A 13661-nucleotide genomic window follows, 5' to 3' on the forward strand; every position below is an offset into this window, starting at 1 on the left:
CCATCCAATCCTCCTTCCCAGAAGCAACCAGTCTTAGGCTTCTTAAGTATCCTTCCAGAATGTTCGACTGTAGAAGCAAAAATATTCTTGAGCCCACTTGAACATGCACACAAATTCCCTAGGGACCTGGTTAAAATGCAGATGCTGATTCAGTAGATCTGGGTCAGGGCCCGAGACTCAGCATTTCTACCACATCCCTAGGGGAGGCTGGGGCCTCTAGTTCGAGACCACACTTAAGTCTTAGTACTGAGGACCTAGATCACGGGACCGTAGTCTAGCACATTTAATAAGGAGCCCCAGCAGGAATTCCCCGGTGGTCCAGTGATTAGGACTCAGCGCTCTCACTGCCGGGAGCCCGGGTTTGATACCCGGCTGGGGAACTAAGATCCCGCAAGCTGTGTGGTGCAGCCAAAAAAAAAAAAATGAGCCCCAGCAATCTTTTCCTGCTGGTTCTTGCAACCAACATGTGTGTGTGTTTATTGTGTGTGTGTGTGTGTGTGTTTATTGGGTTAAAATATACACAATAAAATTTACCATTTCAACAATTTAAATTGTACAGTTAGCGGTATGAATTACTTTCATAATGTTGTGTTATCTTTCCCGCCATCCATCTCCAGAATTTTCTTATCTTTTGCAACTGAAACTCTGTACCCGTTAAACACTAACTCCCCAGTCCCCTCCGCACCACCCCCCATCACCTGGTGACCACTGTTGTACTTTCTCTCTCTGTGAATTTGACTATTCTAGGCCCTCTCAGATAGGTGGACTCATACAATAATTGTCGTTTCGTGTTGGGCTTATTTCATTTAGCACTATGTCTTCAAAGTACATCCATGTTGTAGCACGGGTCAGAATTTCCATCCTTTTTAAGACTGAATAATATTCCATTGTATGGATAGACCACACTTTGTTTCTCCATTCATCCACTGATGACCACTTAAGTTGTTTCCACCTTCGGCTAATGTGGTACAGATCAATATAAATAAAATTTTTTTTTAACATTTTCTTTAGTGGATGTGCCATCATCTATCTAATTACTCCTTTCCTGAAGATTGTTTCTGGTTTGGTATCACCGCAGCAAAGCTGCAAAGAGTGTGCTAGCACCAGAAGAGAATACAGCAGAGTGGCTGGGAGCAGGGACACTGAAATCCGATGGCTTTGCCGAAGCCTAGACACTTACTGTGTGACCTTGGGCAAGCTGCCAGCCCCTCTGTGCTTGAGTGTTCTCATCTGTAAAAAGGGGACAATGAAAGTGGGAATAAATAAGATAGTTGATGCACAGTGCAAACACTAGACTTGACACACGCAAGCTAACAATCCACATCTGCCGTTATTTGTAGGGTAAATCGTTGCCTGCTGTGCCTGTCCCCACAATGAACTGCCAGCAGAACGCATTCTGGGTGGGAGCTCAAAGCACTGAAAAATTTGAAAGATAACATAGATTACCTTCCCAAAAGGTTGCAGTTGTCGCTATTAGTCACAGAAGGAAGCACAGAGCCTTGGACGGTCCTGGAGGAGAGGATGTGATGAGAGGGAGAGTGTCAGGCCACATAGCCATCTCCTTCTGTGACGTTACCTGCAGAGTCAAGGGCGAGCCATGGGCCTTCCCCTCACCCCTGAAAAGGCATTGATAATGCACATAAATGTTCATTTCCTTACCGCGCTTAATAATTCTCGACATTTCTATCTTCTACAAATACTTTGGGGGACTGTTTATGTTTTTGATTTGGGAGGTTGCTTCCTGGGGACAGGGTGTCCTACTCCTTTGTTGTTCCCTCCCTGGAACCCACTTCGCACCACCCCTTGGTGGCTTGCAGAGTTGAAATGTCACCCTCCGCCCCCGCTAGCCTCTCACTGCATCAGGTTCGTTTTATTTGCAGCTTTTCTCACAATGTGCAGGAATATCTATGTAGTAATATATATATCCACATGTATTATATTTAAATACATATTTATTTATATTTACAAATATATTTAGAAACATTAATTTATATATTGATCTATAAATATATAAAATAATGTATAAATATTATATATAAATTTATAACTATATACAAATATATAATTATATACATATGTAATTATTTATATATAAAAATTACAAAATACATGTGGATATATACATAAAATTTTTTATTGAGGTATAGTTGATTTACAATATTATGTTGGTTTCAGGTGTACAACATAGTGATTCACAACTTTTAAAGATTAGACTCCATTTATATTATTATAAAATATTGGCTGTATTCCCTGTGCTGTATAATATATCCTTGTTGCTTATCTATTTTATACATAGTAGTTTATATCTCAATCCCATAACCCTGTCTTGTCCCTTCCCCCTTCCCTCTCCCCACTGGTAACCACTTGTTTGTTCTCTATATCCATAGGTCTGTTTCTTTTTTGTTACATTCACTAGTTCGTTTCATCTTTTAGATTCCACATATAAGTGATAACATACAGTATTTGTCTTTCTCTGTCAGACTTATTTCACTAAGAAGTAATAATATCCATGGTAGTGCTAAGGGTTGAGGGTTTGGGGCTTTTGGGGGGAGGGGGAATGGCAAAATACACATAAGATAAAATTTACCATCTTAACCATTTTTAAGAGTACAGTTCTGTGGTATTAAGTGCTTCATGTTGTTGTACAACCATCACTACCATCCATCTACGGAAAGTTTTCATCTTCCCAAACTGAAACTCTGTACCTGTTAAACACTAAGTCCCCATTCCTTCCTCTCCCAGCCCCTGATTACCACCATTCTACTTTCTGTCTCTGAATTTGACTACTCTAAGTATCTTATATAAGTGGAATCATGCAGTATTTGTCTTTTGGGGACTGGCATATTTCGCTTAGCATAATGTCTTCAAGGTTCATCCATATTATAGCATGTGTCAGAATTTCCTTCCTTTTTTGTTTTTGTTTTTTGTTTGTTTTTTGGCTGTGCAGCTTGTGGGATCTCAGTTCCCTCACCAGGGATTGAACCCGGGCTGTTGACAGTGAAAGCACGGAGACCTAACCACTGGGTCGCCAGGGAATTCCCCTTTCCCTTCCTTTTTGAAACTGAATAATATTCCATTTTACGTATAGACTGTATTTCGCTTGTCCACTCATCCCCTGATGGACACCTAGGTTGTTTTCACCTTTGGGCTATCGTGGATAGTGCTGCTGTGAACATGGACGTACCTTCACAGTGTTGTACAACCTTCACCTCTACCTAATTCCAGAACATTTTCATCACCCCAAAAGGAAATTCTGTACCCATTAGGCAGTCACTCCCCATCCCTCTTTCCCCAGCCCCTGGCAACCACTGATCTGCTTTCTGTCTCTATGAAGTTGCTTCACATAAATGGAATCATACATGTGTGACTCTCTGTGTCTGGCTTCTTTCACTCAGCATCGTGTTTCAAGGTTCATCTGTGTTGTAGCTTGTGACAGTGATTTGAGGACTTTTTACAGTAGTTGTGCTGGAGGCTGCTCACAGCTCTAGTGAGCAGATTGTTAAATATTCAGAACATCTCAGAGCCTGTTATTTAACCACTGAGAGCTTAAAATTGGTCCCAGTGGGAGTATTTACCCCACAGATATTGGCAAATGCTACACATCAGTATGGTTTGGGGGGTTTGAGACTCAGTTTGTGGGCACTGGCTTCAGAGCGTCCCCATAATCCCCATCAGCATCCCTCCAAAGCTACCCCCAAATAAATTTTGGGGTGGCCAAAAACTTCGTTCGGGTTTTTCCATCATTTCACGGAAAAACCCGAACGAACTTTTTGGCCAACCCAATACATACTCTGAATAAAATGGTGCTCTTGCTGTAAAAGTGTTGCCTAAATGAAGCCCCAGATTCCAACTTCATGCCAGATATCTAAGCCTAAGGCAGTCTGTCTCCTGGCCTTTGCTCACAGGTGACACCTGCCTTCCAGCTGCAAAGGACGCCCCAGCTCTGGACTGCAGGGATGTCTGAGTCCTGTGCCACAGGGGTTCTGGGCCTCTCGGGTGAAGAGGGTAAGCTGCAGGCACCCAGCTCAGCCAACAGAGTAGGAGCCTCCGCCCCTCAGCACTAGGGGTGGGGAAGGTGGGGTGGGCAGAATTGTTTGCCTGCCTCTGATGCGCTAATTCGGTCGCTGGATCAGCCAGAGCAGCACCGGCCTGGGAACGTGCTGGAAATGCAAAATCTCAGTCTCCAACCGAGACTTTCTGAGTCAGACGCTCTTGGAGTGCGGCCCCGACTTCTGGGTTGTGACCAGCCCCACAGGGATTTTGAGGCTCCATCCAGCTCAAGAACCCCTGCACAAACGTGACAACCTGAAGAGCTGTCAGCCAGGCTGGAATCGAGCTGTGCCTTTCGATTCCTGCTCCAGGTCACATCATTATCCACTGTCTGGCAAGCCCACCCACACAGGGCAGCTGAGTTCGGGCTTCACATTCATTCCCCAGACACAGGTGAATGCCCGCGAGAGGCACTGATGCTTAGTGATTAGGACCCAGGGCTCTAATACCAAAGACATCCAGGCTGAAGCCTCAGTTCTTTCAAGCTGTGTGACCTCAGGCAAGTGTCTTAACCTCTCTGAGCATTTGTTTTCTCATCTGTACAATGGGGATAATAACATTAACTAATTCATAGGTTGATCATCAGGGTAACTAACAGGAGATAATGTAAAAGGCATAGCTCTTAGCATTTAGTAAGTGCTCAATAAATAGCTGTATGGTTGGAGGGCTATTATTTGTAGCAGATACCCTTGGTGCCTGTCGCAGATTCCCTTTACCAGATTGATCATCCCCCAGCTGCTGCCAATCATGGGTGCTCACAGCTCACAGCTGCAGTCATCTCTGGAGGGTTTCCCTTGACTGAGGGGAGCCACTTCACCTGGGGATACCTGGGAAGTTATGCCTTCCATCCCTGGGGTGGCATGACCAGTGATTGACTGATTCGAGCCCAGCCCCCAGACCTCTGGGTGGGACAATCTCCATGGTACAATTCACACTCCAGAGCTCCCTGTGGGATCACATTTCATTCAATGGAACATTATTCAGCCTTTAAAAAGGATGGAAATTCTGACACATGTAACAACATGAATGAACCTTGAAGATGTTATGCTCCAGGTCACAGTGACAGTGAAATAAGCCAATCACGAAAAGACAGCTACTGTATGATTCCACTTATGTGGGGTCCCTAGAGTGGTCAAATTCATAGAGGCAAAAAGTAGAATGGTGCTTGCCAGGGGCTGGTGGGGAAAGGGGATTGGAAGTTAGTGTTTAGTGGGTACAGAGTTTCAGTTTGGGAAGATGAAAAAGTTCTGGAAATGGACAGTGGTGATTGTTGCACAATATTGTAAATGTATTTAATGCCACAGAACTCTACACTTAAACAGGGTTACAATGTTGAATTTAATGTTATGTGTATTTTACCACAGTTGAAAAAAAGAGAATCCCATTTTAGGCTCTGCTTCTAAGGAATTGGACCTATGACAAAACTATTACACCTAATTTATAGCAAGGTGAACTGAGGCTCAGAGTGACTATAGGTATATCTTATGCTGTGGGGATGGTAATGGTCACCACCTCTCAGGGTTATTGTGAGGGTGAAGTCAAATAACGATGCCTGTAAAGAGCTGATCAAGGAAGAGTATTAACGATGAAAATGTGAGAGATGGAGACTGGAAAAGAGACATGGTGGCTTCAACTGAATTACGGTCAAAAGTTGGCAATTTCATGTGGTTCAACCTATCAGTAGTGTCTGGTCTTTAAGCTGGACAGCAGAATCAAAGACATTTCTCTCATTGTTATCTATTCAATCTTATATTCTTTAAATATTTCAAAATAAAAGATTTTGGATGGGGGGAATGGAGTAAATGGAGAGTAATGGAAGGGTTTGAATGGTATCCTGTCTTTGGCCAGAAACACAAGGCTTTGATCAGACAGACCTGGGGGTGAACCCTGGCTCCATGCCTCTTTAGCTCTGTGACCAGGGGTAAGTCCTGTGACTTCTGGGGCCTCAGTTTTCTTGTCTGTAAAATGGTGATAATAATACCAACCTCATAGAGCTGTCGTGCAGAACAAGTGCATGGAAAGCAACACCTAGAACGAGGCACAGATGCTGCTAGACGGTGGTGGGCGTGGTGGAGAGTGCAGTGGTGGTGGTGGATGGGATGGAGTGTTTGCTCCAAGCTTCAATCCCAGCCGATCCGCCTGCAAACCGCATGCTCTACGCTCTGCCGCGTATTTCCAACCCACAATGAGATTGACAGCTGGAGCTTTCCAAGCCCAGCCTTGCCATCAAATGGAGTTTCAGGTATTTACAAAATTGCCGTGATTTCATCTGTCTTTTCTCCAAATTCACAAGCAGGGAGTGTTCCCCAGGCTTCTGGAATCTGAAGATTTACCCTTTCTGTGCCAGAGTACCAGTTATTCTTGGTGAAATGTATGGAATAATGCAATAATTAATTGATGATGATGATGTTGATAGCAATATTTTTTACTTAGAAATTTGTCCATTTTTACCTTTTAAAAACGTTGCCCAGATTTGCCCTCCGGTCCCTCATCAGCCCTCGGCCCTTCATGCCCATGTCATCGCAGACTCCTTTTTTCAAAGCTCTGGGAGAAATGGGCATTATTCATTCCATAGGACTCTCTCCTGGGAGGGTAGGGACTCATCTCTCCTGTTACTGCCGTCACCCTGAAACCCACCACAGGGCTGGCAGAGAGCAGGAGTTTTGTGTTTAGGGGTGAGGAAGTTGGAGGAGACACGTATTTTTGCCTCTGAGTCCCAGATTAAGAAGTTGCTGCTCAGAGAAGTCAAGGTGTTTCCCAGAGTAACAAGAAGCAGCACAGTGTGAAGGAATGTATTGTGTTGAGAGTGGAGTCCATGGGGTCTCAAACTCAAATGCCTACAGGGCCAGACAAAGGGGACAAAGTGCCAAGTGAGTGGAACACAGAGCAAGTGTAAAGATAAGTGGCAGGAGACTGTCAGGGCTGGAGGTTATTTGGAGAACACGAGACTGTGGTCACCTGTGCATCGTGTGTCCCATCTACAGGGGATACACTGCCCTGGTCTAGCCATGTTGGTCCCTTATTAGAATGTGTGCCCCAGATGGTCAGATATTCTACTTTTGAAAGAGCTGTCAGGAATCTGGGTTTTTATGTGAATTCTCCTAATTTTAAAACATTGGCATCCACTTTAAATAAATTAAAAAAAAAATACTGTGTGGGCAACTTTTGGTGGGCATAATGTAACCCTTAGGTGACCAAATTGTTACTTCCATTAGATATAGATAGAGGAACGTAAGTTCTGAAACACATGTACTTCCAACCAGTTTTTAGGTCTAGCGCAAGGATATCCTCATTCACATAACTTGCCATGTGAACAGGGCTCCCCCTGGAGTTGTGCAGTGCCCAACCCATCCAACTGTACTAGGCAGCCCTTAAAGTTGTCACCCTCCCCACAGTCCAACTCAACAGAAATGCCCACCCCCACCTCTCCTCCACCCATTCAACTCTCTAGACCATGAGAGAAAGCTTGTCACCTGTCTTGGACACAACAGCTATACTGCAAGGCCATTGAGGAGGAGTTCTAGCCATCATGACCAGATTTGCTCTGTCCTCTAGGGTGGTGAAATTCCGTCGCACAGGCGAGAGTGCAAGGTCAGAGGACGACACGGCTTCGGGAGAGCATGAGGTCCAGATTGAAGGGGTCCGTGCAGGCCTAGAGGCCGTCGAGCTGGATGATGGGGCAGCTGTGCCTAAGGAGTTTGCCAATCCCACCGACGGTGAGGGGACCCTGCATTCGGGGCATCGGCCCAGGCTACAGTCAGGGGCTCTGAGGCACCAGGGTTGCCTCTCCAGGTGGTATGCTCAGAGGGATCTTGTGAAGGGGCAGGTAGGAGGGCCTGGAGGCCAGGGGTGACACTGGAAGTGTGGGGCTGGACCTACATGGCTTTCTTCAGCAGGCAAGGTTATATCATAATCCCTGACAGTCAACAACATTGACTAACACTTGGCTGAGGATGGCAGCCACAATGATGATGATGATGATGATGATGATGATGATGGTGATGAGATGATGATGGTGATGGTGATGGTGATGGTGATGGAGATGATAATGATGTTGGTGATGAGATGGTGATGGTGATGATGATGGTAATGATGATGGTGATGGTGATGGAGATGATAATGATGTTGATGATGAGATGGTGATGATGATGATGATGGTGATGGTGATAATGAGGGTGGTGGAGGTGGTGGTGGTGATGATGGTGATGATGATGATGATGAAGCTAGAGATGATGATGGTGCTGATGATAATGTAATGATGGTGGTGGCAATGGTGATTGTGAAGATGACAGTAGTGATTAGAGCAGCAGACACAGGCTGAGGATTTACTCTGTGCCAGGCACTGTTCTAAGCACTTTACACATATTACCCATTTAATCGTCACAACAGTTCCAATTGGAAGTATTACGATTATCTTTCCCATTTTCCAGGAGAGGACACGGAAGTACAGAAAGGTTAAGTATCTTGCCCAGGGTCACACAGCTAGAACTTAGCCAAGCTGGATTTACACCCAGGAAATCTGGCCTCAGAGCCCACATTCCTACCCATGACCCTGTGCTCCCTCTGAATACAGATGGTCAAACAAGAGACTTGAAGCGGTGCTAGGGGACCTGGTCTCCCCTCACCACCTGATGATGCTGATGGATGAAAACATTCTATGCATTCCTGAAAGAGATTCCCAACAGGAGAGAGGATTAATGGCTTGAACCCAAGGCCTGTTGTTGGCAGATCTAAGGAGGCAATGACTGGGGAGGGAGGGGAGGCAGAGGTTAGAAGCAGTGGCTTCAGGCTCAGGCTGATCTGGGCTCAATTCCCAGATCTTCAGTGTGCCAGCTACATTAACAGTGGGCAAGTCCATGTCTTCCTCTGTAACATGGGGCTAAGACTGAACCTTAACTAGTAGTTGTGACAGGGAGTAAATGAGATAATGTACATCAAGCTCTTAGGGCAGTGCCTGACCCACAGGGAGCACTCAATAAATACACCATTATATTATTACTGTTACTGTTCTTATTATTGATGATGTTGTAGGACTCACTCTGCTTTCTCCTCAGTATTTTTACTGAAGGAAACCAGACCCTGCTGGTGTGATAAACACCAGCTCATACTTCTAGAGAAAATTATGATTGCTATAAGGGGCCCATGATTGAAATTCTAATGAGATGACAACTCCCAGCGGAGGCTGATGAGATCCTCAGAGGCCCCACAGGAAGGCCACCCAGCATGCTCCTGTAGTATTTTTATTTTTTAGTTAACCTTTTATTTTGGACTTTTTTTTTTTTTTTTTTTGACCTTGCTGTGCAGCATGCGGGACCTTAGTTCCCCGACCAGGGATTGAACCTGTGCCCCCTGCATTGGGAGCACAGAGTCTTAACCACTGGACTGTCAGGGAAGTCCCTGGATTATTTTAAATTTACAGAAAAGTTGCAAAGATAGCACAGAGAGTTCTCGTATACTCTTTTTTTCTTTCTCAAAATCTTTTTTGTTTGTTTGTTATTTTTTCATATGCTCTTCATACAGCTTCCCCTAAAGTTAACATCTTACTTAACCATGGCACATTTGTCAAAACTAAGAAATTAACACCGGTGCAATACTATCCACGGAACTCCAGACTTCATTCAGATTTCACCAGTTTTCCCAGCAGTGCTGTTACAGGAACCAATCCAGCACACCACATTGTATTTAGTCTTTTCGTCTTTCTCAAAACACTTATGAGCTTCTAAATTATATCCTTATTTTTTTCTGAGTATACAAATAATATGTGTTTATGCAGAAAGCATTCAGACATGATCAAAATGTACAAAAAAGTGAATGCTGACAGGTAACCCTGTTGACAGTCTGCGGACACTTAATATTACTTCCCGTGGTCCATCTTGCTTTGTTTTCTTAAAATTAACAATGTACTGTATGCATCTTTCTATATCTGCCCATTTTTAAACAGATGGGTTGTATTTCATAATGTAGATATATAAACATTTATATATAATATATAAAATAATTTAACCAGTTCCCTGTTGATAGACATTCTGGGTTGTCCAATTTTTCCTTTTGTAGAAACGATGTTGCATTGGACTTTGCAGCAAGATATACCTTCATGCTTGCTGGAAGGTTTTTCTAGGATAAGTTCTAGAAGCAGCATGCACTGCCTTTAAAGAGCTTGGCCAGGGACACCCCCCCGCCCCAGGCCCCCCATACTAGGACAACTGCAAGATGCACTGACTCCTTCCTTCACCTCCCCCTTCTCCTTCCCAGATACTTTCATGGTGGAAGATGCGGTGGAAGCCATTGGTTTTGGAAAATTTCAATGGAAGCTCTCTGTTCTCACCGGCTTGGCTTGGGCAAGTATCTCTGGGGACAGTGACCTCACCTTCAGTTTCCAAGGAACACCGGTGCTGCTCAACTGTCTTTCCGTGGTCTACATGGAAGGACACAGCTCCTTCCACATAGAGCCTTTGCTTGAATCAGCAGAGTTTGGGTTGAGTGACCCTGGGTGATAATGAAGGTCTGGGGGTTGGGGGCTGCGGAGGTTAGGTGTGGTTGACAATTGCCCTCAAGGAGAAGTTGAAGCTTCTGGTTAATTAAGTGGTTCTCAACCCTTTGAGGCTCAGGGCTACTATAAGATTCTGATGTCATCTGTGAGGCTCACCCTAGAAAAACATGCACAGATCAAAATGTGCCTTCTGTTTTAAGGGGCTCGTGATCCCTCGTCAAACTCCCTTAATCTACCTAAAGCAAATAATGCATCTAGACCGTTAATACAACTGAAATTGATTTTTGTGACTAGTGCAAGACTGAGATTTAACTACATAGTTTCCCAAACAGTCATCAATTTCACCACATCATTTTTCCCACTAATTTGCAGAGCCGCCTTTATCATCCACCACATTCCCACGGCTACATGGGTTTGCTTCTGGACTCTCATTTCTGTGCCATTGCTCTGTCTGTTTAATCCAGTAAAGGTACCACTATATTTAATTACCAGGGCTTCCTAGAATGTTTTAATAATGTTAAAAGGTCACTCATTAACTATACTGACAATTCTACATGAACAATGATCAAAGAGAAACTAGTTTTTAATTGAGCTATAAGAGAAAAGGTCATTGTCTCTCTACCTCTATAAAAATGTTTTTCTGATTTTCGAAATATGATATTTTACCACTTCGTTCGGGGAGTGCCCCTAAGTTTTTTCAAACACGGGAGAACACACACACACAAAGAATGTTGAGTGTCTAGTTGTCCATTCCTGCGTGGCACCACACTGTTTTAACTACCGGAGCTTTCAGTGTGTTTTTTAAATTTAATTTATCTATTGTATTTTTGGCCGCTCTGCAGTGGCATGCGGGATCGACATGCAGGATCTTACTTCCCCGCCCCGGTCAAACCCGTGCCCCCTGCATTGGGAGGGTGGAGTCTTAACCACTGGACCTCCAGGGAAGTCCCAACTTTCAGTGTGTTTTGATGTGTGATAGGGCATTCAGCAGAAGGTAGAAGAGGGATTTTTGTACACACACTCGCTTGGGGTCGTGGACTTGGTGAGGGGCCAGCCGTCCCCGGCCCGGCAGCATCCTGGCCTCATGATGTGTGCTTGCTCCCTGCAGATGGCCGACGCCATGGAGATGATGATCTTGAGCATCCTTGCGCCGCAGCTGCACTGCGAGTGGCGGCTGCCCAGCTGGCAGGTGGCGTTGCTGACCTCGGTAGGCAGCCCAGCAGCTCTTTCCTGTTGTGCACGTTTCTGGTCCCCTGGGGGGGGGGGTGTTCTGTAGGATGTCCCCCTCCTTCTTCTGCTGCCAAGGACTCAGCAGAAAAGACTTAAACCCTGAATGGAAACACCATTACCTCAGATTCCTCCTCCCGTCTCCATCTCACGTATCCTGGCAGCTTTGCAGCCAACTCTAACCCCTCCTGGGGGTTCCAGCTACCTGGGGGCCCCAGATATCCTGCTCAATTGCTAGGAAGCTGGAAAGCACCTGATCGTATCACTTAAACCTTATAAGCCTCACTCTTCGAAAAAGGAGATGCCAGTTCCTCCCACATGAGGGTGACTTGAGGATTGGAAACAACATAGTACATGTTCAATAAATCATAGGAGCTGCTGTTCCCTGGAACTAAGGCTTGGAGGAGCATGAGTCAGACGCTTAATTTTTGTCAGAGATAGTTCAACGGCAATCTTCTAAAAGGGAGGGGAATGGCCAGGCTGGATAAGAGGAGAAGAATAATGATACCCACAAAAGCTAATATTTATTGAGCATTTACAGTGCAAATGCCTTTATATACACTGTATACAATATATGGGCAATATACATTGTGCTTTTTAATCCTCACAACGCTATGAGGTGGGTACTATTGTGAGCTGAGGAAGATGAGTGCAGAGAGGTTAAGTCACTCACAAAAGGTCACACAGCCTAGCCAGTGGCAGAGTCATTGCTGACTAGGAATGCCTCCCAGAATGCTGTTTTTCTATGGACAACTGTTCTAGAATGGCCTGAGTGCCTTTGGCCTTTGGCAACAAGGCAGTAAGGAACTTCATAAGCACATACATCTGGATTTTTGTGGTTTAGTTACCTTGAGATGTGTGACCTTGAATGAGACGCTTTTGGCTCTATTTCATCATCTGCAAAATGGGGGTGATAACGCCTGTTTGACTTCGGATGGTCAACAAAATCCCTAGAGTGCCTAGCACATAGTAGAGGTCGGGTAAACGATGCTTCTTTCTTATATTCCTCATTCTCACTAATACCTCCTAAGGAATCATCACAGGTCTGTGTTTTTGTGATGCAAGGCCTTTTTGATCCCTTGTCATTGGTTCCTAACAGCCACCATTTATCAAAGAGCACTTATATGCCAGCATCTGTGCTAGGGGTTTTCCATGCTTTACCTCTTTAACCCTCTCAACCTATGAAAGAGGTGCTCTTATTACTGCTCCCATTTCTACAGATAAGGACACTAAGTCTCAGACAGGTGCGATGACTTGCCCAAACTCACACAGCCTATCAGAGGCGGAGGCAGGATTGAAATCAAGGCCAGGCAGACTCAGAGCCCCTGCCCCCAGCTTACTGCCCTGGATCACTTTCCTATGGTATCAGGTTTGGACTCATGGGCTAGTAAAGCAGTGAAGTTCCATGGCCAGGTTTTCTGCAGAAAAGTTAGGGCACTGCAGGAGCTGCTTCAGCTGCATAAAGTACAGAAGAAGGATGAGACTGACCATCGTTGCTGTCACAGGCGATACTGTGTGAGATTACCGTAATTACTGTGATATATAACCCGTACTCTTCGGTGCCTAGGTCTCCCTTGGGAGAGTGAGAATGGGGGAAAACGGGTGTTTACAGGGATGCTTAACTCTTTCGGGATGTAAGGATATCATTTAGCACATGACTAAGACCACACTTTACCCCAAGACAGTAATCATCAAACACTTTTGCTCTCGCTAATCTAGAAAAGAATTGTGTAAAAACTATGCAGCCCCCAGGAGTCTCACAAGTTTTTAAATTGACGTTAAAACTTTAAAATTATAGTTGCAGCTTATGTAATTTCTGGAGTATTGAAATATTAAAAGCCCAAATAAAATTTTCATATCACTCTTTTCATTTTTTATTTTTTTTTAATTCATT

The 13661-nt window shown here is 44.6% G+C and overlaps 1 protein-coding gene across 2 annotated transcripts in view; it reads left to right on the top strand.

Annotated features, from left to right (window-relative positions):
* The window catches only part of SVOP (SV2 related protein), an 84602-nt gene that overhangs the window by 13506 nt on the left and 57435 nt on the right, over positions 1–13661 (top strand). For both annotated transcript variants that reach the window (XM_068563594.1, XM_068563595.1), the window contains exons 2-4: positions 7606–7766; positions 10303–10388; positions 11649–11747. In XM_068563594.1, the coding sequence (XP_068419695.1) occupies positions 7606–7766; positions 10303–10388; positions 11649–11747 (346 nt within the window). The remainder of the gene's footprint in view (positions 1–7605; positions 7767–10302; positions 10389–11648; positions 11748–13661) is intronic.

Source organism: Eschrichtius robustus, chromosome 14, assembly GCF_028021215.1.
Source record: "Eschrichtius robustus isolate mEscRob2 chromosome 14, mEscRob2.pri, whole genome shotgun sequence".
NCBI classification, from domain to species: Eukaryota; Metazoa; Chordata; class Mammalia; order Artiodactyla; family Eschrichtiidae; genus Eschrichtius; species Eschrichtius robustus.